Genomic DNA, 24,255 nt, shown 5'->3' on the forward strand with positions numbered 1-24,255 from the left:
TACGGGAGTCGGGGGCGGGGCACTGCGCATCCTTGGAATGACGACGCCCTAGGGTTCGGAGGGAGGGTGTCCGCTTCTCCTCAGCCCCCTTCCTTCCCTGCTCCTCTCTGCTGGCTCTAGCCCAGACTTCATTGTGCCCACGGCTTTCTCAGCCCACACCAGGACTTTCTCAGCCCACACCAGGCCGCGCACGGGCTGTTTCTCCCGAAGAACCACGTGGGAAACAGTGGGCCTGAGAAGGATGGAATTCGAACTCAGGTCTCGCTCCCCACTGCACTCCTTCACAAACATCCGATCCCAGCCTGCCCTTTCGGTCTGGTGGTGCTGCGGCCGGGATTTGAGCCCCGCCCCGCGGGTTCGCACGTGGCCCCCACCTGACCCCGCGCGCGGAGAGGCGGAGTAGCGCGGGGCGGGTGGCAAACACAGCACTTTCTGCGGCTTTGACAAGCCCGCGGCGGCGGGGCGGAGCGCTTAGCCGGGCCGAGACTGCGCCATGCAGGAAGCGCCAGCCGCGCTGCCCACGGAGCCGGGCCCCAGCCCCGTGCCTGCCTTCCTCGGCAAGCTGTGGGCGCTGGTGGGCGACCCTGGCACCGACCACCTGATCCGCTGGAGCCCGGTGAGGGCTGGGGCCCTTCGATTCCCCCAGTGGTACCCGGGATCTCTTCAAGTCAGTGAACATCCACGCCCACCCAACCCCCTTCCGGGACTGGGCTGTGGGTCCCTCGATTCAACCGTCCAGGATAGTTTATCTTGAAGGGGGTGTGTGAGATAGAGGTTAGGCGACTTCCTCCGGGCAGAGGAAAGGATAGGAGCCTTCTGGAGACCCAGAGCCTAGACTTGGAGGGATCTTTGTTGTTATTTAGTTCCCACTCCCACCCCATCAGACAGATCGGAAAACAGAGACCAGAAGAGAAGGGCTGGGTCTGATTCTAGCTCAGGTTACGCGGGTCTGGGACTCATTCCAGGCTGGAACCCAGATCTGACCTATGCTCCTCCTTTCCGAGAACGGAGCACGGAGTCTGAGTCGGGCTGGTCGCCCCAGGCTAGGGATCAGAGCTGGTTCTAGTCTGGCCTCCTCTCATGTCCCCATGAGCGACGGGCTGGGTCCCCAGAGTGAGTGCGAGTGTGTGTGTGCGCTCTCCAGAGCGCGGGCCGGGCGGTGGGCGGGCACCTCTCACGGTGTTGTCCGGCCTCCGCCTGCACCGTGGGTGGGAGGGCGGCGTTCTCGGCAGAGCGGGACCAGTTTCCTCGTAAGCGACCAGAGCCGCTTCGCCAAGGAAGTGCTACCCCAGTACTTTAAGCACAGCAACATGGCAAGCTTTGTGAGGCAACTCAACATGTGTGAGTCCCTAGGGCTGGGCGGAAAGCCAGGGTGGGTGACTTGGTGTTCTGGGATGGGGAAATTTAACACCCCCTCCTGCCCCAACTCCCTAGACGGTTTTCGGAAGGTGGTGAGCATTGAGCAGGGCGGCCTGCTCAGGCCTGAGCGCGACCACGTCGAGTTCCAGCACCCGAGCTTCGTGCGCGGCCGCGAGCAACTACTGGAACGCGTGCGGCGCAAGGTGGAGTAGCTTGTGGGAACCAGCAAACTCGGGAGGGGAGGTGTTGGGACGGCTGGTCCTGTTCTATGAGACTCAGGCCCGACGGTGTTTCCCACTTGCAGGTGCCTGCGCTGCGCAGCGACGACGGCCGCTGGCGCCCCGAGGACCTGGGCCGGCTGCTGGGCGAGGTGCAGGCTTTGCGGGGAGTGCAGGAGAGCACCGAGGCGCGGCTGCGGGAACTCAGGCAGTGCGGGGGAGGGGGCGGAGGAGGGTGGGGAGGAGGGGGGCTTTGGGCGAGAGGACACTGGCTGCCAGGCGGTTCCAGGCGGCTCCTTCCTCTCTCAAGCCTTGAGGCTTCCATCCTGACTAATGGGCTGAGCTGTGGAATTCTCTTCTCTAAGGATGGATGATCATCCCAGTAGTCTTGGGTTGAGGTCTGCCATTCTGTGGGGGGTGGTGACCGGGAGAACTCTCAGATGCCTCAGCACCCTCCCACACCTTCCCCCAGGCAGAACGAGATCTTATGGAGGGAGGTGGTGACGCTGCGGCAGAGCCATGGTCAGCAGCACCGGGTCATCAGCAAGGTGTTCCTCTCCCTACACCCCACTTTCTCCACTCCTGAACACCCCCTTTCCCAGTTCTCTAGTCCACCTGGAAGACGAGGTCCAAAGGATGAATTAACCCTTTGCTTCCTCTTCAGCTGATCCAGTGCCTCTTTGGGCCACTTCAGGCGGGGTCGAGCAGCACAGGAGCTAAGAGAAAGCTGTGAGTGAGAAAGCCAGGGATACTCACCCACCCTACCCAGCCTTTCAGCACCCTTCCTGCTGGAGGCACCATACAGGGACTCCTCTTTCAGAAACTCCTTCATCAAGAATCTTCATTCTTTCCCTCTGTACCAGTCTTCCTCGTCGCATGGCCATCTCCCCAAGAATCCCCTTCCAGGACTTTTTCCCTCTTCTCCCAACTTCATCAAAACTCTCGCTCTCAGATCCCTCAGTTACAGAACTCTATCCCCAAATTTCCACCCCAGCAGCCCCTACCCCCTGACCCCAAAGCATCCCTATATCAGAGGGTCTGGGATTCAAACCATGCTCCCTCCCTCCTCTCTCTACCCCCAAAGGGCCCCCATCTCTGGGGGGGAGCCCCTTCTGCCTCCAGCATGTGACTGATGCCCTGGCAACAGGCCTCAGCTCTGCTGACTTGGCTGCTGGGGCCTGTGGGAGGGAGGTGGTGCAGGCTGAGGGGCATGGGAGATGAACCTGCCCAGCCCCCTGCTGTGCCCCTCCACCTTGCACAGATCCCTTATGCTGGATGAGGGGAGCTCATGCCCAACACCGGCCAAATTCAGTGCCTGCGCCCTACCTGGTGCCCTCCTGCAGGACCCCTACTTTATCCAGTCGGTAGGTTTTGCTTCTCTTCCCATCCCTAGGGCACTGCTGGGCTTATCGAGAGCCTATTCCTTTTCCCCATTCCCCCCAAAGAAGAGAAGATGGAGGCCAGGCTTACCCTCCACCCCCACCCCCTCCACCCCCACCACACACATACACCAGACCAGACTCCCTAGCACGAACTGCAAACCTTCCCCCTTAGACCTGGTCCATGCAGGCACTGGTTGGATTCTGGCTTACCTTGTGGCTTCAGGTAAAGGACTGGGCCTACCTATTCTACTTACAGCCCCTCCCAGAGACCACCTTGGGCCTCAGCAGTCCTCACAGGGCCAGGGGCCCCATAATCTCTGACATTCCAGAAGACTCTTCATCCCCTGAAGGGACGAGGCTTTCTCCCTCCAGTGGTGGCAGGAGGTAAGGGAAACAGACAGGGGCTGCACTCTGGGGAGCCTGTGGGGGAGGGCCTGGCAGCCCAGATGGCTGTGTGGGTAGGGGAGAGGTCAGTGCCAGGGTCTGGTTGAAGCTTTTCTCTGGTGCAGGGAGAAGGGCCTGGCACTGCTCAAAGAAGAGCCGGCCAGCCCAGGGGGGGAAGGCGAGGCTGGGCTGGCCTTGGCCCCAAACGAGTGTGACTTCTGCGTGACAGCCCCCCCACCGCTGCCTGTGGCTGTGGTGCAGGCCATCCTGGAAGGGAAAGGGAGCTTCAGCCCTGAGGGGCCACAGCCTGAACCAAGAGGTCCCAGGGAGGTACCTGACAGGTGAGCAGAGACTCTTGACTCTTGACTCTTAGCCCTGTGGGCCACTTTTGCAGTTAGACTAGCACTAACTAGGCCCCTGAAACTTCAGCCTTGTCTGCCCACTTGATGGCTGAGGGGAATGTTGGGCACCATAATCTGACCTGATTTCTCAGAGTTGCTTTAAGGAGTACCAGCATCAGAGGTCCTGGAAAGTGGAAACATCTCTGTGGTAGGGCTCAGTTCATTGGGGTGGTTGTAAAGACTGTAAAGTACACAACAGTTTAAGAAGCACTGGTATTGAAAATTGTATAGGGAAGGGACACATCCCAAGACTCCATCTCCATAACCCGAACTTCAGCCAAAAGTAGGAGGTGGAGGCACTCTTATGTGCCCATCTATGTGTGTGTGCATGGAGGGGGGGAGCCTTCTAGCATTTTCTAGATATTGTCAGATTTAGATCCTGATGTATCCAGGTTCCTTAGGAACCTAATTGGGGGATGGGGGTGGTGTGCTAGAGGCCAACAGCAGTTCTCTGTGCACAGGGGGCCTCTGGGCCTGGAGAGGGGGGGCCGGAGCCCAGAGAGTCTGCTGCCTCCAATGCTACTTCGGGCCCTCCCTGAAAGTGTGGAGCCTGCAGGGTCCCTGGATGTGAGTACACCTTCAGCAGGGCAGAGGCATGGGGCTTGGTGGGGTCCAGCTGTTTGCGCAGCCTAGGGAAGGCACCATTGACCTGGAGCTCCCCACAGGTGCTGGGCCCCAGCCTCCAAGGAAGGGAATGGACCCTGATGGACTTGGACATGGAGCTGTCCCTGGTAAGATAAGGGTGGGGAGGGCAGGGCATTAGGGGGTTAGGAGTTGCTGAGGCAAGCCCTTTGGTCCATGGCTGTTCTCTCTCAGCCAGTGCCTCAGCTCTCCTCCCCAGCTGCTTCCTGGGGTTCTCCCATGCAGATGCAGCCCTTGGTTCCAGAGAAGGGTGAGACTGAGCTGACAGTCAAAGGGTTAAATTCTCCAAGCCCAGGTAATAGTTGTGGTGACTTGGACCTGGGGGAGACCTTGATTGGACTGAGTTACCATGATTGGATGCGCTGGGTGATCTGTGTTTTGAAGGACGAGTTCAGCTGCCCTGCAGAGAGCTACTTAAGCCACCCATCCCCTCACCACTGGATGAGAGTGGGGAGGTTGAGAATAGATGTTTCTTCCTAACTACTAGAGGGAGGGCAAGGCAGGTGAAGCTTTCCTTTCCCAAAGAAAGGAGAGGAAACTGTTTCTCCCTGCTGAGCACGGTCTCACTCCTCCTAGGGAAGGACTCAGCCCTTGGGGCACCCCTCCTGCTGGACATCCAAGCACCTTTGGGAGGCCCAGCTCTCGGCCTGCCTGGAGCTTTAACCATTTACAGCACCCCTGAGAGTGGAGCCTCCTACCTGGGCCCTGGGGCTGATCCCTCCCCCTGAGACCTTCTTCACTCAGAAGCAGCTTGGCTGAGGGGCTGGCCTGCAGCCCCACACCCTTCCTTCTTGGCTTCCCCGCGCCCCCTGGTGGAGGCTGAGCCAAGATCCTGCTACTCAGCAGCCCCTTTCCATTACGAAGTCCAGCACATAAACCGCATTTTTTTTCTGTGTTTCTGGTCTCTTTTCTCTACCGACCAGGGAGCACAGAAGTCATGGGTGGTGGGTGGTGGTGGGTGACTTTGCATTTGTAGAAGCATCCTGATCCTAGGGCTTTAATGAGGAAACCCTTAGAGAGTGGAGTACTTGGGGAGCCTGCTTCTAGTTCTCCTGCTTAGGCCTGGATTCTCCAGCCCAGATTCAGGGCTGTTGCGTGGCCACTGCAACCTCCGGGAAGTGGAGGCTCTGGGGGGTCACACCCCGCTCCGCAATGCATCGGCTCTATGATCCTCAGTAAGCCGGTCCACTTCTCTGAGCCTTATCTGTGACAGGGAAAGGGGGGTCGACGAGAATCTAGGGATAAAGCGCCTGAGAATTGCCAGGCCAGAGTGGGCGCTGGGTACTAAGGGCCGCAACGCCCGCTTGCTGACTCATCCGGCGCGCCCGGTGTGGGGAGGGAAAGCGAACTACGTGTATGAGCCCAAGCGTTGCGGGGCCTCCAGCAGCCTGCCTCCGTGCAGAGAAGTACTCCCGCTCTCCCCCACCACCTCCCGGTCCCACCCCTTCCCAGTTCCCGGCAGCCCTGGCAGCCCCGCCCTCACCACAGCTGCTGTTCCCACCCCCACCCTGCCCAGCCCTTTCTGCCTTGTCATCTTCTACCCTGGCGAGGCTAGACCCGTGAGTGGGGCCGCCCAGAGCGCACCGGACAGGGAGCCCCACCCCACCCGGCTGGGGGAGGGAAAAGAAACAGATTAGGCAGAATCCGCGCCCCCCACCAACGCTCTCCAAGGAGGTCTGTGAGCCCCGCCCCTCAGCAGGACTCTAACTGTGGGACTCGGTGGAGGGGAGATAAGAGCAGCCTGTGGTCGCACCTGCACAAAGGCTCTCTAACAACAGAGCTGGTGTAGCCAAGTGGGGAGTGGGGCCTAGACCTCCCTCTGAGCCTTGAACCTGGAGCTGCCTGGTACCCCAGGAAGGATCTGGCCTGTGACCCTTGAAGGACTGGCCGCGACATAAGTTCGGTACGGTATTTACTTCTGAGCATTGAGTCTCAGAGGGAGAGCCCAGACCAGCTCTGGGGGATTCTGTGCCCAAGACAGGACAAAGGATAGGAGTTTGGATAATGGGAGGAGGAGGCTAACATAAAAATAACTTGGGGAGGAATGAAGGAGAATGAGGGACCAATTTGACCTGTCCCCTCCCTCTCTGTACCTTTACAAGAGTAGATTTTGTCCCCTCTCATCTTGCACCCGTGATTTGGGGACAATCTTTGGAAGCCTCAGCTGAAGAGGGCAGAAGGTCCGTGTGTACACAGTGCAGTGCTGAGGGTATATACTGTTTATTGGGGTATTAGGAGATGAAATGGAACCAGTCTGCCTATGACACACTCAGGCACTGGGATGGACAAGGGGACATTTGAGTCTCGTAGGATGAGCCCACAGCATGGAGGAAGGAGAAGGATATTCTAGGCTTAGGGAATAGCATATGCAAAAGTTCAGAAGTGCCAGGGGCTTTGTGAGTTCTCCCAGCTCTGAGTGGTGGAGGGAAATGAGGGAAAGCCTGGCTGTCCCAGGGTATGGGAGAGTGGCTAGGCCAGATAATCTGAATTTGCTCTGTTGGGCGGTAGGGAGCAGGGGACAGGTAGTTAGGGCTAACATTCTGCTTGGCAGGAGAACTCATTGTATTTCAGTATGGAATAAGTCAGATTACAGTTCTGCCAGGTGGTCTCTGAGCCTGTCTTCTCATCTGTAAAATGAGGACAATAAATTCTGCCTGGGAGTTGTCAAAATCACCGCGGAGGTGATAAGATAGGAGAGGTACTCAGACTGTCATAGGAGATGAGATGATCATGGTGGGGTTGGGGTGATGCTGACAGAGTCTCAAATGAGAGGTGAAGGAGCAGCATTTGTCGCAGATAGGACATGAATGGAGAGGGAGGGGCAGGGGGTATTCCTAGTCACTGATCAGTGGCCTTGGGGGAAGAGCTGATTCTTCAATATGGCCAGGAGGGGTGAAATGACCAGGGAGGCATAAGATGACACCAGGTAGTAGTTAGAGAGACCTGGGAGGCAGTATGGGGACTATGACCAAATCCATTCTCCTAGACGTACAGCCAGGTAAGGAAATAGAGGAGGGACTCGAAAGGGAGGTGGAGACCAGGAGGGTGCTATGTGGACAAAACCAAGGCAGGAGGAGATGGGATGAGAGAGGGAGTGGTCCGGGCCTGACCTCTTTGCTCTTTAATGCCAGGAGCCTGGCTGCCTGGGTCAGGCCACTCAAGAGGGAATAGGTCATTGTTCTTAGTTGTCAATAAATGGACAAAGTGAATTAATTTCTGCCTTACACCTGCTGTTTGGTAGAGACAGGCTCTCAAAATGGGAGGATCAATGGGGGAAAACAGTAAAAGTTCGGCAAGCATTTGTTGGTAGATTTTATGAGTTGTGCCCTGGGTACTTCAAGGTAAAGCAAGAGATGGCTGTCATTCCCAGGGCAGCAGGGAGACAGTTGGGTCTCAAGTGATGTAAGATCGTGGTCAGAGCTAGGACTCAAGAGAATTCAGGTATCCCTGCTCAGGTATTAGGGAACTAGGAAGGGCCATTTGACTACATTAGAGTTACAACATGGCGGTGGCACTGATGGGGGCAGGGCAGAGTGTGCAGGGGCCAGGCTTCTCCTGGAAAGATGGACCTCAGGGTCAGGATAAGGGGTCTAGATTTCCTCTGGTATGTGAGAGGAGCAAGTGAGGCTCTCAGCACTTTGTGCTCTAGGTGCGGAGGAGATTCAGAGCTGTGTAGGGTCTAGGCTGAAGGTGAAAGGCTAGACTGTGAAAGTGGTGAGGATGATCGAGAATTATTCAGCAGATAGACTGGAAAGGACTTGACTGCAAGCTGGGTGTGGGGCTTTGCTGGTTATGGTGGATAAGCAAGTTTGGGAAAGAAGTTAGTTTGGATAAACTAGGTCTGAACAGATTGTGGAATGTGCAGGCAGCTGGGGCTCAGCAGGGAAGTCCTGGTTGGGGAGAATGGTCATAGAAAGGGTTTGGGGAGAGCAGAGGAGAGGAGTGGAGGGCCACAGCCAATGTTTAGGGATCTAAGGAGAAGCCTGAGGAGAAGATCGGACAGAAACATCCGGAGAGGCAAGAGCACAAGGAGTCCTGTGCTGCGGAGCGGTACTGCTGCTGGGGTCAAGGGTGGGGGAGACCCGGCCCCCCACTACGTCTCTCCCCCACCCTTAGGCAGTCCTCACTATGGGCAATGCGCAGGAAAGGCCGTCAGAGATGATTGACCGCGAACGGAAACGCCTGGTAGAAACGCTGCAGGGGGACTCTGGTCTGCTGCTGGATGCGCTGCTGGCACGGGGAGTGCTCACCGGGCCTGAGTATGAGGCGTTGGACGCGCTGCCCGATGCCGAGCGCAGGGTGCGCCGCCTGCTGCTGCTGGTACAGAGCAAGGGCGAGGCTGCCTGCCAGGAGCTACTGCACTGCGCCCAGCGGACTGCGCGTACGCCGGACCCCGCCTGGGACTGGCAGCATGTCGGCACTGGTGAGCGCACGCTCAAGACGAGGACTAGGTCAGAGTAGGGGGCGTGACAGAGGCGGAGTTCTAATCTCTGCAGACGGGTGTTTGCAAGGGAAACTGCAGAGGGGTAAATTGAGCCTAAGACATTCCCACCTCTGCCCCAGGCTACCGGGAACGCAGCTATGACCCTCCATGCCCTGGTCACCTGACGCCTGAGGCCGGCTCAGGGACCCCATGCCCTGGGCTGCCCAGAGTTTCACACTGTGAGACCGGAGGTCCTGAGGGCTCCGAGGCAGTGCAATTTGGAAGCCTGGAGGAGTCTGAGCCAGAGGTGGGAGCTGAGGCCTATGAAGGGGCTGAGCCAGAGTTGGGACACCAAATGGACCCAGAACCTGAGCCAGAGGCAGAACCAGAACCTGAAATGGAACCAGAGCCGGAGCCCAACCCAGAGCCAGAGTCTGACCCAGAGCCCGAGCCAGACATCGAGGCAGAAGATGAGTCTGAAGGTGTGAGACTGCCCAAACCTGGTGCCAGGTTGGTGGGAGGATGTGGCCCAGGAGGCAGAGGGCAAGCCCCACCTGACTGACCACTTTCCCCCTTCATTTCTAGATTCCTGAATGCCAGAGCACTGACAGGCCACTGCCTGCCCAAGCCGGATAAGACCTGAGATCCTGCCCTGGCAAGGTCGGACGCCACCAAGGCTTGCCTGGCCCAGTATTCGCTGGAAGTGAATAAACTCCAGAGGCTCAGCCTGGGTTTTCTGTGATTCTGACTCTTTGTCCAGAAACTAGGGTGTTGATGTGCGCAGCCCTATGCTCCATAGCTCAGTTCCCAGCCCTATTCACCAATAGCTCAAGTCCATCCCTGAGGGACAAGGGCCTAACCTGGGCCCTTTTACCTTCCTGAACCATTGGAGGCATGTGTAGTCACCAGCCCTACTCCACGGAAACCCTGGGCCTGGCGCAGAGAGCCAGGGAAGGGGGATTTCTCTCCACTTGGGGAGAACTAGTGCTCACAGCCTTGGGAAGTGAGATTAGGAGAAAGAGGAAGGGACCTTGCATAGACAGAAACCACACACCTCATTGTAATTGCTATTTTAATTGTCTGGCTTCTCTCAGGACTAGGAGCTCAGTGAGAGTTCTGACCAGTAACTGGCATACAGAAGGCGCTCTATGCATATTCACTGACTAAATGAATAAGCACTTTCCAGCTGTGTTTCCAAGTTTTACAGATGGGGAAACTAAGGCCAAGAGTGGGAGTGGGACTAGGTTAACCTCACACAGCTGAATCTGAGGTGAAACTGGAAGCAACTACTATTTCTGTACCTCTCCTGGAACAGGAGGGACTCAGGACTTGGGACAACTAGGGGCCTGCCCCTTAGGCTTGGCTGTGGCTGCAGCCAAGCTATGCCATCCTCTATCAGAGACCAGCTGTGTGGGCAAAGACAAGGACAGCAGAGGCCAGAGAAGGGAGTGGGGGCAAGACCAGGTGAGTGCTCAGGCTTGATTTGCAAGGCCTGAAGGACTGTGTGTGTGATGAGAGTGGGGTTAGCAACAGTCAATGCCTTCCAGAGGAGCCCTGTTTCCTCTCACCGAGACTTCAAGAGCTGCTGCCTTCCAGCCCCAGGAAGAGAGCACATAAATAGAGAAGAAATACATGATGAGTGAGAGAGGCAAAATGCTGGAAAGCACATCCCAGCCCAGCTGGGTCTCTAACTACCAGGACCCCTGCCCATTGAGTCTGTGTGAAAGCCAGGACCTCAGGCTCAGGCAATCACCCCAGGAGAAGGGATACCCCCACTAGGACCCAGTGAGAGGTAGACAGCATGAAAGCTGAAGGAGCACCAAGGGGCCAGGTGGGGGAAGGGAGACTAGAGTAGCAGACACCCAAAGCCATCTCATGCAAAAAACAAGTTTCTACTCCCAAACCAACCCCCATTCCCATTCATGCTCACCTTCCCTGCTGCCCCCAGGCTTCTCCTCTGTTAAAAAGATAGAGGCAGGAGGGCAGACTCAGTTTGCCTAACATGCTGCTGGTCCCCAGGCCCCAAGGAACACAAACCTACTAATGTTGCTGCTCCTCCTGAGATGTTCCTGCCCTCCCAGTTCCCCAAGAAACACCCAGGCCATGGAAGCACAGAGCAGCCAGCTTCATGTTCTGGGGGTTGATCTGGAGCCCTCTGTCCAGGGCCTCTGTCGATAGCCTTCAACCAGCATCAGTCAGGAAGCAGGCGCCCCAACTCTGCTTCATCCAGCCGGTTGGTGGCCATGATGTGCTCTAGCTGCTGCTGGTACCTTGCCAGGTCCTGCATGAAGTGGGGCACCCGAGTATTGTCCAGCACCCCATGGGGTCGCAGGTGGTCTACATCCTCATAGGACACCTGCAGGAAGGAAGCTGGGCCTGAAGGGTAGGCAGAGGCACTGGTTTTCAGGAGGCTGATCCCAGCTCTCTACCAGTGGCTCATTGCCCTTTGCTCCTGGAACTCTTCTTTCTCTCCTGATCCGCTCCCAATATTATGCATCCAACTGCCTTCTGAATACCTTCCCCTGGATAGCTCTCAGGCACCTCAGACTCCCCACATTCAACACTGAACTTCTGGGTGCCACCTTATGCCAGCTCCACCCTCCTCATAGTCCCCTAGGTCAGATTCCAGGGAGGGGGCTGGGAATCTGTCACCCTCCCACTCAGGGTGGCCACTGAGTTCAAGGGATTCCACTCTCTGAAGAGCTCTCCAGCTTGCCCCTCCCTTTCCAACTGCATGGCCACTGTCCTGTTAGGCAAGACCACCATTAGTTCTGCAAGAATAATTGGAAAGTCCTCTTACTCTTCCCCCTGCACTCCCTTCCCTAGGCTTCTCTCTCTAATCCACCTCCCATTAGACATCCAGAGGGAGCCTTCTAAAGCAAACATCTGTGCCACTCTGCTTAAAGCTCCTCTGATTCTCCATTGCTTTGGTAAAGTTCACCTTCCTCAGCCTGGCACAAATACCCAATGCCAAGGACTTGGTCCTTGGCTATTTCTCCAACCTCCTTCCCCAGATGCACATGCAGTATCTACATGCGTGCGTGCACACGCACACACACTTGTAGGCTGGGTCAAGCACCTGCCAGACCATCGTGTCACCTCTTGTGTTCACCTACCCTCACCAGAGACAGCTGGCACCCAGTCCTCAGTCGAGCATCCATCAGAGGCTCAGGGAATATTGCGCTTAGGGGAGAACTTGCTGGGACATCTGAAGACCCGTGACCAGCCACTCACCTTCCCCAGCGAGGTCAGCAGCGGAAAATCGATGGTCTGGCGGTGCCGCAAAATGCGCACAATGCCGTCCAGATACACCTGGTCCTTGCTGAAGCAGCCTGTGGGCACCGTAGGGCCGTGAGCCCCTACGCCTGAAGCCACCCCTGTCCCCAGCCACAGCTCCAGGCACGCCCCAGAATAGGCACCCACCAGGCACCGAGGTGTCCATCTGACCACGCTTGGCACGCACGCAGTACTCCCAGCGCACATCAGCGTCCTGCACGTAGCGCGCCAGGTCCTGGAAGAGCTGGCGGAAGGACATGTGCGCGGCGCGGTGGATAGTGTAGTAGAGCAGTGCCGCGCGCCACAGGAAGGGCTGCTTTCGGAACAGCACGCTGTGCAGGCTGGCCAAGCCCTCCTCAGTGGGGTTTGCCGGCCGCAGCCCGTACTGTAGCCGGCCCTCAGCGTTGTGCCAGGGCTGCCGTGCGTTGTTGACACCCCGCAGGTAGTGGGTGCCTGTGGGAGGGCAAAGGGGAGGCGGCACTGGTCGTGGCATCCCGGGACCCACCCTGCCATACCTCTAGCAAGTGACTCACACATTTATCTTCATGCCCCTGGACTCAGACTCTCACACGAGCCCTCTCTGCCACCCTTGCCCCAATCTGTATACTCAGCCAACCCCAGGTAGCATGAAGACCCTCCTAGGATGAACTCTCACCCAAGGACCCACAGTCTCACATGCAAAAATCCTCCCCAATGTGTCTAGGGCCACACACACAAAACTCAAACTCACAATATTCCCCAGCCCCTCTCCACCCCAGAGAGAGGCAGGAACTCACACACCACTTCGCCTGCATCCTGCATGCCCATGTCATTTTAACAGTCACGCTGCTATTCCCAGCAAAAACCACCTTTTACCCAGAGCAACAGGATTCTTGATGAAGAGGGACAGAGCAAATAGTAATTAGTGTCAAGTGCTCTCCTTTCCAGCCTGGCCTTTCCCTTCCTAAACCCAGCTGTGTGTCCTCAGCCAGTTCCATTCCTACACTGGAGGGCCTGCATGTTGGCTGGGCTAGTGGGACCCTCAGCGTTCTCCCTCTGGCTGGTCGGGACCTCAGCAACTTTGTCTCCACTGTCAAGGGAAATTAGAGAGGAAGTGGAGACAAAAAAAAGATACCCAAGAGGAGTGAGAGACAAGGGTGAGTCCAGAGAGTGGGCAGGTATGTCCGGGCCTACCTCTGTGAGCCAGAGGGAGGAGGTGACTACTCACAAAGAGAAAAGGCCCATTATCGAGGGGAAAGTGGAGAAAGAAAGGGGGTGGGGTTACTGGGGTCCCTCACTGCCCCCCACATCCCAGCTCACTGTCAACCCTACCTGCCCACCCGCCTACCCACACACTGACCTATCTCATGCCGCAGCATGCCCTCCAGCCAATACTGGCGGGCTCCAGTCAGGTTGATGGCCAATGTTGGTCGGCTGTTCTCCACCATCATCACTGCCTGGGACAGCAGGTCTTCACTTAGCTGCACCACAACCTGCAGGCAGCAGCAGTGCCCTGAGCCATGACCACTAGCCCTGGGGCCAGTGTGCAGATGGACTCACTAATGCCACAGGGCAGCCAGGCCAGACGGTTGATCAGGATACCTGCCTTTCACCATCTCTGCTAAGAGCCAGCTCCCACCTTACTGGGGCAGGGATAGGGGCTTGCCAGGGAGCACTAGCTGGCCAGGTGTGGAGCTGAGCCTGGCACCACCCACTGGGTGGCCCAGTTTGGGGCATGTAGAAGAGGGGCCTCACAAGCAGGGCAAGCTTACCTCCCCGACGCAGCCTTCTTTCTGCATGTATTTGCGCACAATGGACCAGATCTGGCACTTGGTCAGCAGCTGGCCCCCAGTTGCAGCCTCAAAGTGTTCATAGGTGCCAAACTTCTCCAGGACAGCTTCGATGATGCCAACTGCCTGCACATAGGGCCACAGTGGCTGATCAGGCCAGGCCTCTTGGGTGGTCAGGGCCAGGGTGAGGTGGGCAGGCTGAACTGACCTGATGGATGAACTGTCCAGAGGCCTCACAGTACTTCTCCAGCACAGCCATAGGCATGGGTTCCTGGTACTCAAACTGTGGGTTGTAGGTGTAATGGGACTGGAAGAACTTGTCCCGCTCATGGTCCATGTTAGTTGGCCGCAGGGCCACCAACATGCAGGGGCTCCTGCTGGAACCACGGCCTATATCCTTTCGAGTCTTAGCAATGTGAGGCAGGGAAGCGGCAGACCGCAGGGTACCCCGACCTGGATTCTGTCCTCGTCCAGATGGGGCCCGACCCTGGGTGCTACCCCCACGCCGGCCAGTACTATTTATGGTGTAGGTGCTCTCACTGCGACGCATGTGGCCACGTTGGCCCAAGCGCAGCTCTGAGAAGGACTGCAGCTCAGGCCGGGGCTGCATGGCTGAGGAGACTGACAGAGCCAGGGGCATGGCCAGGGATCGAGGCCAGGGGTACATCGGTGTCCCATCTTGGTCTGAGGGCTTCAGCCTATGGCCCAAGGATGAGGGACTGGCTGGTGGGCTGGGGGGTGCTTGTTCATACACCTGAGCCCCTGAGTCCAGCACCATCCTGGGGGTCACATCCAGCCTGGTCACTCCAACTCCCCACACTGTCGACTTCTGGGGACACAGAAGGGCATGTGGAGGCCAGCATGAGTGGGTGTGGCCTAAGGACTAGCAGGCCCTGTGATCCACAATTGCCCTTGCTGGGTCCCCATGGTTCTGAGTGGCTGCCCATTTCCTCCAGCAGGCTCACCCAAGTGAGCTGGACTAGGAGAAAGCAGAAGGAAGAGTCTTTCTTATATACCCATCAAGATGGTGATTCCTGGACCCTTACTCATAATTCTAATTCCTGTGCTCAGTGCCTACCCAGGCTGGAAGCTGGTACAGTACAGCCTCCACTGCTGGGTTGATAGGTGAGTGGGTCTCATTACCTTCTAACTGCCTTCTACCTATGGTATTTTTCAGTCCTACCCCTCCTCTCCCACCTCACCCCACCCACCTCCTCCAGCCCATTGGGCCTCAGTCAATCTGAATGCCTGCCTGCATGCCCTTTCCTTAAACTAGTCCCTCTACCTCCTGGAATGCTCTCTTCTCTGCTGGGCCATCTGTTAAAATCCAATTTACAATCAGCTTTTGGGGGGCAGAAGGAAACTTCAGCAAACCCAAGCCAATCCTTGGTCTGTCCCTTATCAGAGGGATCCTCCTAGTTAGTTGAGGAAGTCACCCCCAACTCTGTGCTAGGGCTCAGTCCAATCCAGAGACTGACTGAAGGCTCCAATCTCTGAACTCTGTTGCCCACTCAGGAACACAATTCCAGCATTTCTTTTCTCTCCTGTATCTCCTACATCATCAAACTCTTCCTCTCTGCTGGATTCTTTCCATCAGCATAAACACATGCTGTTATTTCTCTGTCTTAACCAAACAAAACAAAATCCTCACTTGATCCCACACTTCTCCAGCAATAGCCGTACTCTCTCTAGCTGCTCCTCACTGTAGTACAACATGTAAAAGTGTCATCTATACTCACTCTCCAATTCTTTCCTGTTCTCTCTTAAATTTTACTCCAATTAGGCTTTTCCCCTCAATTTCTATTGAAACTGAGTTGACCAAGGTCTTCAATGATCTTCATGCACTTGATACATGTTTCATCTTGGAAACATTTCTCCACCTGGCTCTCCAAATCTCCTACCTTTGTTCTTGCTCTTTCTTGCTGGTCGTCCCTGTCTTCCTGACCTCTTAACACTGTAATGCCCTAGGGCTTGGAAACAGCTATGGAAACTTCTTTCCTCCTTCTCCACTTATGCTCACTCCCTAAGTGATCGCATCCACTCTCATGGTTTTAAAACCACCAGCCTAAATTTCTTCCATAAACTTCAGACTAGTCTTGTCAGTTCTCAATTCAACATTACTGGAATGTAGAACAGGCGTCTCAAACTGAACACGTTCCCCGTTTGAAATGTCTTCCCTTCATATAACTGCATCTCGCTTTCCTCAAATTTCTACACAAATGTTACTAGAAAAGCCTCCCTAAAATACTCTATAAAATAGTAAACCTCCTCTCTCCTCTCCACCACAATCTCCCCTTCCCCACATTATTGTTCTCTGTAGCAGGTATCGCCATCTGAAGTACATTACATTTTCAGTTTTCTGTTTTCTCCTTCCGAATGTTCAGTGTCCCCAGAACCCAGAATAGTACCTGACCCAGAGCAGTTGCTCAAGAGCTCTTTTTCTTTTCAGAATTGAAATCATTCTTTCCATGCACTTTGCTTCCCCATCTAGATCTGATCCCCGCTCTCCACTTCTTTGCACCCTGCCTAGCAACCAGCTGATTGAAAATATTTCAGGCCTCAGGCTTCACTCCCCTCAACTAACTATATATTTTCCTGGACTCCTCACTCTACCTGGACAAGTCCCCGTCATCTCCCCTTCTTTCCTTCCACCTACCTCTTCGCAATTACCAGAATAAGCCTGTTTCTTTCATGTCTCAGGTCCTTCTGTCAAGAATGCCCTTCCAATGTTTCCATGGAGCAAACCTAACCATTTTTCAGGACTTGGGCTAGGCCTCACCTGAGGCTGTTACGGTGGTAGCCTAGGTCCGTGTCCTCCCACCATCCCCTGAACTCTCTGAGGGCAGGGACGCGTCTGATTCATCCGCATGACCCAAGCACCCGGCACTAGATGCAGAATGAATGAAAGATGGCTGGGGGAGGAACCCATACTGAAGGTGGAGTCTGGTGACAAATGAGAGGGTGTGGTCTGCGCCAATAGGAAACTCCGAGAGAGGAACGTGGAAGAGGAGCCAATGGGGATAGGGAGAGAGAAGAGGGGCGTGACCTGCAGCCAATAATCGGCAGGGGATGAGGCAAAGGGCGTGCCCAATGGAGGGCGGGACCAGAGGACAATGGAGAGGGGATTCCCTGGTAGGTAAGGCAGAGTCGCGTCGCGCGCCTTCTTGGCCTCTCAGGGGTAAAAGGGTTCTGTCCTCGTGCCGCACCCCCACCTGTTCGCTGTCCTTTTCGCCGCCGCTGTCGCCTGTCTGAAACACCGGTCGCCAGCCGCCCGGCCCGCGGGAGTTGACGCCGGGGACGCACGCACTCGGGCGCGCGCACGCTCACACGAAGGCGCGCGGATTCGCGTCAATCTCCGCGGCGGCGCGCGCCGGGGAACACAGCTAGGGGTGGAGCTAGGCAGGACAGAGTGGGTGCTGTCTTCCACCAGGTCACGTTCCTGGGCCGGGCATTGTCTTGAGCCCGCCCTCTCTACGAGGGTCAGACAGGTTTCAGGGCTTCAGGTGGTACCCCGCGATCGGAGTCAGGGCTGGGATGACAAGAGCTCACTGTCCCGGCGCGGACACGTGGAGATGTAGTCCGCATACGGTGGCGGAAACCCAGGTACTTGGTTGGGCAAGGATGCCGAAATAGGTGGGGCGCAGCCGGTATATCAGGACTGGAGCCAGGATACTTTAGGCGTGTCACTGTGTGTGGACCCCCTATTCTTCATGGACACTTTTATTTCATTTTCCTCCCTTCCCTAACACACACAATTCAGGCGTACGGGGCCGTGGCTTTATTCTGCGGGCAGTCGGGAGTCAGGCACAGGGCCCCGAGGGAAGGCAGGAGGATGGAGCAGGTGTAGGTGCTGGCACGAGGCTGAAGAGTGCGCGGCGACCTGCAGAGGGCGAGGGCTGCGGGCCAGCCTGCAGGGAGCTGAGTGCGGCCAGGCGCTGCTCTCTGGACACGTCCCCGCGCAGGTCCAAGAGGGCGGAGATGTGATCCTCGCTACAGGAGTACCACAGAGGTGCGTCAGCCCCGCCCCAGCCCTCCGAGGTCCCTCTTCCCTTCCCACTCCCGTCTTTGCACCTCACGTCGGGAAATTGTTGCCGCAGACCTGCCACCTCGAGGCCAAGCATCGTAGGGTCGTGGAGGTTTAGCAGTTTTCGCAGGGTGAGAAGCACCGGCGCGCATTGAAAGCTCTCCTCCAGGCCCTGAACACGTCGTGGTAGGTTTTGCGCCGGCCCTTGGTTCCCACCCAATCACTGAGACTTCCACCCATTTGCTCACCCAACAAGCTCTTACCAAATCGAGGAAAAGATCCCGGAGCTGGGCCGCATCGTGCAGCAGGCGCTCTGCTGCCTGGTTCCGCTCATCGGCATCACGGCACACTAGGCGGCCTTGCATTAGTGCACATAGGTACTGCAGCACCACGGTACGCTCTGCCTCGGCCAGCAGCAGCTGCGGGGAGGACAATCAGTTGGGTCCTGGACTCCTTTCTCATCGGTACTCCTTCCACCAGCCTTTCCCACAAAACGCACCTGGACCGTGGAATTCCGCACACGCCAGAAGTCCCGGCAGAAGTGCGCTGTCCGCTTACACACATTGTCCAGCAGCTCTGGGCTCAACAGCCACTGTCGCGAGGGCAGAGCCGCGAACAGGGGCTAGGGGAGGGGGCACAGAGACGGAACTAGAAGGAAGAACCAGACCTGGCATTCCTTGCAGAGACTCCCAAACGTATGCTGTATATCTCTTTCACCCTCATCCCCACCTGAAGCCTCACCTGGAGTTCCACCAGCAGTGCCTCCAATACCAGGCGGCAGATCCTCCTTTGCAAGTCTTCCAGAGCTGCCTCCACAGGAGCCAAGACCCCTGATGCCACCCCATCGGGCTGCAAGACGGACACGGAAGAGCTGGACCAACCAAAAGTACGGCTTCAGGACCAAGGCCAAGGCCCTCAAGGCCTTCTGTTGTCAAGTTGCTCGGGCGCCACCTAGTGGCGCAAGTGTGTGGCAGAAGTGGGCAGGAAGGGCGTTTGCCGCATTTCTGAAGGGCTTGGGTGTGGACTGACTGAGAAGCGTGGAGTGGTGGGCTCAGCGAGCTGGAAGGGACACGGCCCAGCCGGACTTGCCTCTAATTCACGGTGTGACCTTGAGCAAGTCAAGTTTTTGGATTTGTTTCCTCACACGTAAGAGGAGAGAGTTCATCCCAGTCAGGAGGGAGTAAAACTCAGCAACTTGTCTGCCCTCTCTATCCAGATCCCAAAGAACATAAGAACTAAGAGGAAGGGAATTTTTTTCTGCTTTGTTCACAGCTGTAATCCCAGACATTACCTGACAGAATAGAACTTGGTAAGAATACGTTGAAAAAATGACTACTTGAGACTATGTGCCAGGCACTGTGATAAGTACTTTACATCTGTTAACTCATGTGATTCTCAGAATGTCTCATTTATTACCTATATAATACTAATGAGAAAAGCCAGATTCAGAGAGATTAGGTAACTTGCCCAAGGTCACATAGCTAGTAATTAGAAGAACTGGGATTGGAACCCCAGGGCTATGTGAATCCAAAGTTCCTAATGGACTAGTGTGGCCTGGGTCCATACCTAATAAGTGTTCAGTCAGGGGTTAGTGAAGGTGGGGTTCTGTGGGGGCCTCCTGGTACCTGAGTGCTGATTGGTGGTTGAGGGCAGCCAGTAGGTAGGGCACATAATGAGGGGCCACTGCTTCCCCTCTGAGGTGGTCTCGGGAGAATCGTATCAGAGCATCGCTGAAGCTGCAAAGGGCAGAGGTGGCTTCTGTAACTGCTGTCACTCTGGCTCCCCAACAACCCTGTTCCTGGTATACTGGCCCCACCTCCAAGATACCCAAGGCCCTGTTTGAAGGCGACTTTTCCCACTGATGTGCCTTATTCACTCAGAGTCCCTTTGCACTGCCCTAGAAACAGGGCCAGGTGTTGGGGGTGGGTCAGTGCTTTGGCAGACCTCCTCAGGAATGCTCCGAGTTCTGACAGTGCCATGTCATGCACTCGCCGCTGCAGTGACTCACTGACCAGGCTGGTCAAGCGAACGTTCTCTTCCAGGATCTATAGGCAGGGATGGGCAGCTATCAGCAGAGTCCTAGTCCTGCCCTCCTCCCCTTTCCCTGTGGGGGTTGCCCACCACTTCCCACCCACCTGCAGCACGATGGCTGGCATTGGTGAGTGGTAGAAGCCAGATGGGTCTGTGTCGGGCTCCTTCTCCCGGCCCCATTCAGCTACTTCCCCATCTAGTGCCTTTTGCAGCCACTGCACCACACTTGCCTGGGGGAAGGGATGAGGGGGCAGCAGGATGTACCAGGGCACTGACCCTGCTAGAGGCAAGTAGATATCTGACTTTTCAGATACAGGCACACAGCTGGTAGCAGAACTTCTCCAGACCTGGGTCCCAACTACTCACCCGGACTTTGGACACAAATGTTGCCTCCAGCTGCTCGATATTCTCCAGGGTCAGGAGGGGCTCCAGCTGAGACACATCAGCCTCAGGCCCCAACTCCAGGCTCCCCATCATTTCTGGCCTGGTGATGGGTGGTCCAGTATCATACTGAGCCCTCAGCTTCTGATCCACCCACTTCCCATTGCCCCAAGGGCACTAACCCAGGGTACACACGCAACGCCCAGTGCAGCAAGGTGAAGGCATCAGCAGCTCCCAGCTCAGGACCTTTCAGAAATTGCTGCAGGCAGCGGCGCAGGCCACTGTGCAGAGTGTGGGCCCACAGCTGGACTACCTTGTAGTGCGGAGGGCAGCAGGGTGCTATTAGTGCCTCAGCTGTGGCCAACTCAGCTGGTAGAGCCACCTGCAGAGCCTCCAGCCACCCTGCTAGGGTCCCTGGCCCAGGCAGCAGAGGTGTCCCAAAGTGAACCCGCTCCAGACCCTCCTGTAGTGCCTGCAGACAGCGCTGTCGCCAGTCCCTGGGAGCCTGTTCCAGGGAAGTTGTGCGGCCAGTTTCCACTTCTGCCACACGCACAGCAGCCACCAGCAGGGCTGGGTCCTCCCGTGCCAGCTGCCCTGCAGCCCCTACAGCTGCCTCCACAGCATGGCCCAATGCCTCAGCCAGAGGGCCCAGCCCCTTGAAGATCGGCAACGCCAGGCCCCCCAGAGATGTCCATGTCTCTTCCCGCAGCTGTTCAAGCTCTCGAAGGCTCACGTATGCCTCCAAGAGCCGCTGGGCATCAATCAAGGTCTGTGTGTGTGCTACTGCAGATGGCACTAAAGAGGGAGAAGAGGAGATAGGCCTGGGTCGCAACATTCCCACCTGTGCAATAGGTACGAGATCGGATACAGAGGCCCTGGGGCTGGAGTGATGTGTAAAATATTTAATAACCAGTACAATAGAGCATTGGCCAATCTGAAAGGATTCAGGGAAGGTCCTCGAGGCCTGGTGGGCGAGGTGTAAACTCTTCAGCTAATGAAACATGAGAAAGGGATCCGGGAGGGAAGGCAGGGAGGAAATGGAGGACCATTCTAGTGGCTAGTCACCTACTCTGTTAGGGAAATAATTCTATTTAACAACTAGAATGGCCAGAGCCACTTGACTGGGTATCAGTCCTGACTCAGACATCCCATTCTCAGGAACCCTCAGAGTGAGCTAATTGTACCCTGCTTCATAGGCCATCTGAAGCCTGAGTTACTCTCTGGGAGGGTCCTGCTGTGTCCCTCCATGCACTCCCACTAGTGCCCCAGCCTTTTGATGGATATTTGTTGACTGACTGTTGGAGGGCTGAGGCCCAAGGCCTCTGCATACTCACCTGCCTGCAGCCGGGGCAGCAGCTGAGACAAGGCCTGGAGTTGCTTGTGCTGAGCAACCTGCTCTCGCAGGGGCTCTACGGTCTGTATAACCTCAGCCATGCCCTGGAGCAACCCATGGGCCTGGCCCAGGGCCTCACGGGCTTCCTGCACAGCCTCAAGGGCCTGGGCCAGCTGCCAAACACCAGTCTTCACGCCCTCCAGGTACGACTGTACCACTGACTGTGGGAGAGAGGCAGCTAGTGAGGCCTGGCCAGCCCTGCCTCCCACCCTCAGCAGCCTGACACCTACCTTCATGCGTGCTTCCAGGGAGCGGGTACGCTGCACCTCACGGCTACGGTACTGGCCCAGCCTGTCCAGCTGCTCTGGCCGGTAAAAGATGCCTGAGGCCCACTTGAGTGCTGCACCCCGGGCTAGCCGTTCCGCCCTCTCCTGCTCGGGCCACTCAGGCCCTAGACAGGAAGAGCCCAGACAGCCATGTCAGTAGGACAGAGCCTGAAGGAAGTGGCTGCCAAACCTGCTCCCCTTCTGGCTCTTCAGCCTGGCCCCCAGGGCAGTCCACCCCTCTCACTGGCCCATAGAGCTCCAGACAGACCTGGCAGGGAGGACCCAACCCCACCGTTCCCATATCCCTCTCCCAACCCACCAAAACAGGACTCATACCAGGGATAAGTGCCGGCTGCATTTCATTCTTGGCTGTTGAGTCCATGGCAGGCCCTGGAAGAGCCAGAGGAAGAGGGAGGTTCTTGCCCAGCCCCCTCAGGAAATGTGAGGGAGGAGGGGTGTGATGGGGAGTCATCTGGGAAGTTTTTCCTTGCTGGGTTTCTCGGTTTTGCCCCTGCAGATGCCAAGTGGGGCAGGGTAGGCACAGACCTCCATTGTACTCTGCTCCTGTTCTGCATTGAAGAGGACAGTTTGGTATGGAACTTACCAGGCTGGACCAGGCGTCCAGTTCTCCCTCCTCCGCAAATAGCCTTGGCCTTGAGGATGGCCCTCATAGCAGAGTTGGGCACTCCCTACACTGGCTCACAGGGCATGGGTGGCTCTGGCCCACACCTCAGCATGCAGCAGAATTCCACTTCCCAAGGAAGCTTCTGTCCCATTCCCCTGCCCAGGAGCCCCCTTCTCCCTCCAAGGTCCCTCCCTCCCCAAGGTTACATACAGAAAGGAAGGAAGCTGAATCTTTGGCGTTTTATTCTCCACAGGAAAGAGCATCTGCACTATGGGATGGGGTGGGGAGGGCTAGGTGCCACTTCCTTGGGGGGAGGGGAGTAGACTCCCTGTGATCACGGAGTCTTGACCAGTCCACCTAGGACCTTTTAGGGCTCAGGACACAGACATGAACTAGATGGCCCCAACCTGGAGTGGAGAGTAGAGCGGGCAAATATGGATGCAGAAAACAACATCACAATATGAAAACTGTAGATAGGCCTCTCAGAGGAGGCGGGTACTTCTGTAGAGGAGTGAGAGATCACAGGCTGTTGCGAAGAACCCATGTGGTGGGTGATAGCAGGAGAGGGGTCCAAGAGGTATGAAAGCTGTTTATCTTGAGAGTTAAAGGGGGCTATGGAAAGGACTACAGGGTAGTAATAATGTAATGGACACTGGCGAATCATCCAAATCCACCCTTCAGGACAAAGGCATCTGTTTCCCTAGCTGCCAGGAGTGTAGGCTGCTGAGATCTCACAGCTGAGTCTCTGGGTCACTGTTGGTGTACAAAGGCCCAGTACCCTTGGCTGGATGTGGAATGTCTTGGAAGGGACACCCATTTTGGAGCTCCTGGTAGAATGGGCTAAGGCCTCTATTATAACTGCTTCGCAGTTTAATTCCTTCTCTGTCCAATTCTGTTTGTCTTACTCCCTTACAAGTGTGGATCTTCAGTAAACTTCCTTCAGGCAAATCCCTGTTTCAATGTCTGTTTCCCAGAGAACATGACCTAAAATTAAAAATGTTAACAATAATAATGACACTGTTAAAAATAACAAAATGATACCAGCAAACATATAATTCTTCCTATATATCAGGAATTGCTCTAAGTGCTTTACTTATATTTAAACATTGGTAAGCATATTTGCATTGGCTGAAAAGTGGTTATAATTCCATGTCCTCTGAGCACTGCAGTGTGGTTACAAGAGAAAGATGAAGCTGGGATCAGGGAAGGGGAGTGGGAAAGGAGACAAGTGCATAAGCTAGATGCAATAAGTGCTTGCCGTTTGGCAGGAAGTGAGACAGAAAATAGCATGAGTGACCCCCAAGACAGTGGGGCAGCTTCTAGGAGCAGGATTAGGAAAACACATGGGGTTCATTAGGCGGCATGGTCTCCTCTCCTAAGATGAGGGCTGGGGCAGAGTTAGTGGAGTAGGGCAGGTTGGCCAGCCAGGAAGTTTCCAGTGGCTACCCCTTCTTTACTGCCGGGGCTGTCCACCGACTTCCTCCACATGCCTCCGCACCACGTCCTGTCGCACTACGTCCTGTCTCCCGGGATCCGCGGGTTGTTTTCGTTTTGTTTGGCGGTTGGACATTTGCTGATGGCCCCGAAGTTTTGCGGCCGTGCCCGCGGAGAGAAATTGCGCCAGGTTCCCTGGGAGAGCGTGGGGCGGAAGCGGAAGCAGCTACGCTGGCGCCGGCGGCTG

The 24,255-nt window shown here is 56.2% G+C and overlaps 4 protein-coding genes across 21 annotated transcripts; 2 read left to right on the top strand and 2 right to left on the bottom strand.

Annotated features, from left to right (window-relative positions):
• The first annotated feature begins 25 nt into the window (after window positions 1-25).
• Window positions 26-5,744, top strand: HSF4 (heat shock transcription factor 4). Its single transcript, XM_006909740.3, has 13 exons — window positions 26-616; window positions 1,233-1,341; window positions 1,435-1,562; window positions 1,664-1,788; window positions 2,050-2,125; window positions 2,242-2,306; window positions 2,839-2,941; window positions 3,216-3,343; window positions 3,469-3,684; window positions 4,206-4,311; window positions 4,410-4,475; window positions 4,612-4,681; window positions 4,963-5,744. The coding sequence occupies exons 1-13, from the start codon at window positions 494-496 to the stop codon at window positions 5,112-5,114; spliced, it is 1,467 nt and encodes a 488-aa protein (XP_006909802.1). The 5' UTR covers window positions 26-493; the 3' UTR covers window positions 5,115-5,744.
• Window positions 5,745-5,921: 177 nt separating this feature from the next.
• Window positions 5,922-9,551, top strand: NOL3 (nucleolar protein 3). 3 transcript variants are annotated; one of them, XM_015587655.2, is made up of 4 exons: window positions 5,922-6,060; window positions 8,503-8,809; window positions 8,950-9,291; window positions 9,395-9,551. In XM_015587655.2, the coding sequence occupies exons 2-4, from the start codon at window positions 8,515-8,517 to the stop codon at window positions 9,400-9,402; spliced, it is 645 nt and encodes a 214-aa protein (XP_015443141.1). In that variant the 5' UTR covers window positions 5,922-6,060; window positions 8,503-8,514; the 3' UTR covers window positions 9,403-9,551. The 3 variants fall into 3 exon arrangements, with proteins under 3 accessions (XP_015443141.1, XP_006909808.1, XP_015443140.1); XM_006909746.3 differs by having other exon boundaries at window positions 6,047-6,289; XM_015587654.2 differs by lacking the exon at window positions 5,922-6,060 and adding an exon at window positions 6,155-6,289 and having other exon boundaries at window positions 8,507-8,809.
• Window positions 9,552-9,864: 313 nt separating this feature from the next.
• On the bottom strand, window positions 9,865-17,202 carry KIAA0895L (KIAA0895 like). Of its 4 annotated transcripts, none has more exons than XM_006909747.3 (7): window positions 17,067-17,202; window positions 14,063-14,683; window positions 13,837-13,980; window positions 13,425-13,557; window positions 12,233-12,538; window positions 12,044-12,141; window positions 11,001-11,165 (listed from the first exon to the last, which is right to left on the bottom strand). In XM_006909747.3, the coding sequence occupies exons 2-7, from the start codon at window positions 14,630-14,632 to the stop codon at window positions 11,001-11,003; spliced, it is 1,416 nt and encodes a 471-aa protein (XP_006909809.1). In that variant the 5' UTR covers window positions 14,633-14,683; window positions 17,067-17,202. The 4 variants fall into 4 exon arrangements, with proteins under 4 accessions (XP_024901139.1, XP_006909809.1, XP_024901140.1 ...); XM_025045372.1 differs by lacking the exon at window positions 17,067-17,202 and adding an exon at window positions 16,634-16,727; XM_015587793.2 differs by lacking the exon at window positions 17,067-17,202 and adding an exon at window positions 16,511-16,648.
• Window positions 17,203-17,585: 383 nt separating this feature from the next.
• Window positions 17,586-24,233, bottom strand: EXOC3L1 (exocyst complex component 3 like 1). Of its 13 annotated transcripts, none has more exons than XM_015587792.2 (14): window positions 24,021-24,232; window positions 23,488-23,558; window positions 22,286-22,339; window positions 21,914-22,074; window positions 21,625-21,844; window positions 20,473-21,085; window positions 20,276-20,393; window positions 20,014-20,139; window positions 19,823-19,923; window positions 19,504-19,614; window positions 18,620-18,749; window positions 18,378-18,500; window positions 17,926-18,297; window positions 17,586-17,844 (listed from the first exon to the last, which is right to left on the bottom strand). In XM_015587792.2, exons 3-14 carry the CDS (start codon window positions 22,329-22,331, stop codon window positions 17,611-17,613), a joined length of 2,355 nt encoding a protein of 784 aa, XP_015443278.1. In that variant the 5' UTR covers window positions 22,332-22,339; window positions 23,488-23,558; window positions 24,021-24,232; the 3' UTR covers window positions 17,586-17,610. The 13 variants fall into 13 exon arrangements, with proteins under 13 accessions (XP_015443278.1, XP_024901130.1, XP_024901122.1 ...); XM_025045362.1 differs by having other exon boundaries at window positions 22,286-22,518; XM_025045354.1 differs by having other exon boundaries at window positions 22,286-22,518; window positions 22,785-23,558.
• Between the last annotated feature and the right edge of the window lie 22 nt (window positions 24,234-24,255).

Source organism: Pteropus alecto, unplaced genomic scaffold (genome assembly GCF_000325575.1).
Source record: "Pteropus alecto unplaced genomic scaffold, ASM32557v1 scaffold42, whole genome shotgun sequence".
Classification (NCBI taxonomy): Eukaryota; Metazoa; Chordata; class Mammalia; order Chiroptera; family Pteropodidae; genus Pteropus; species Pteropus alecto.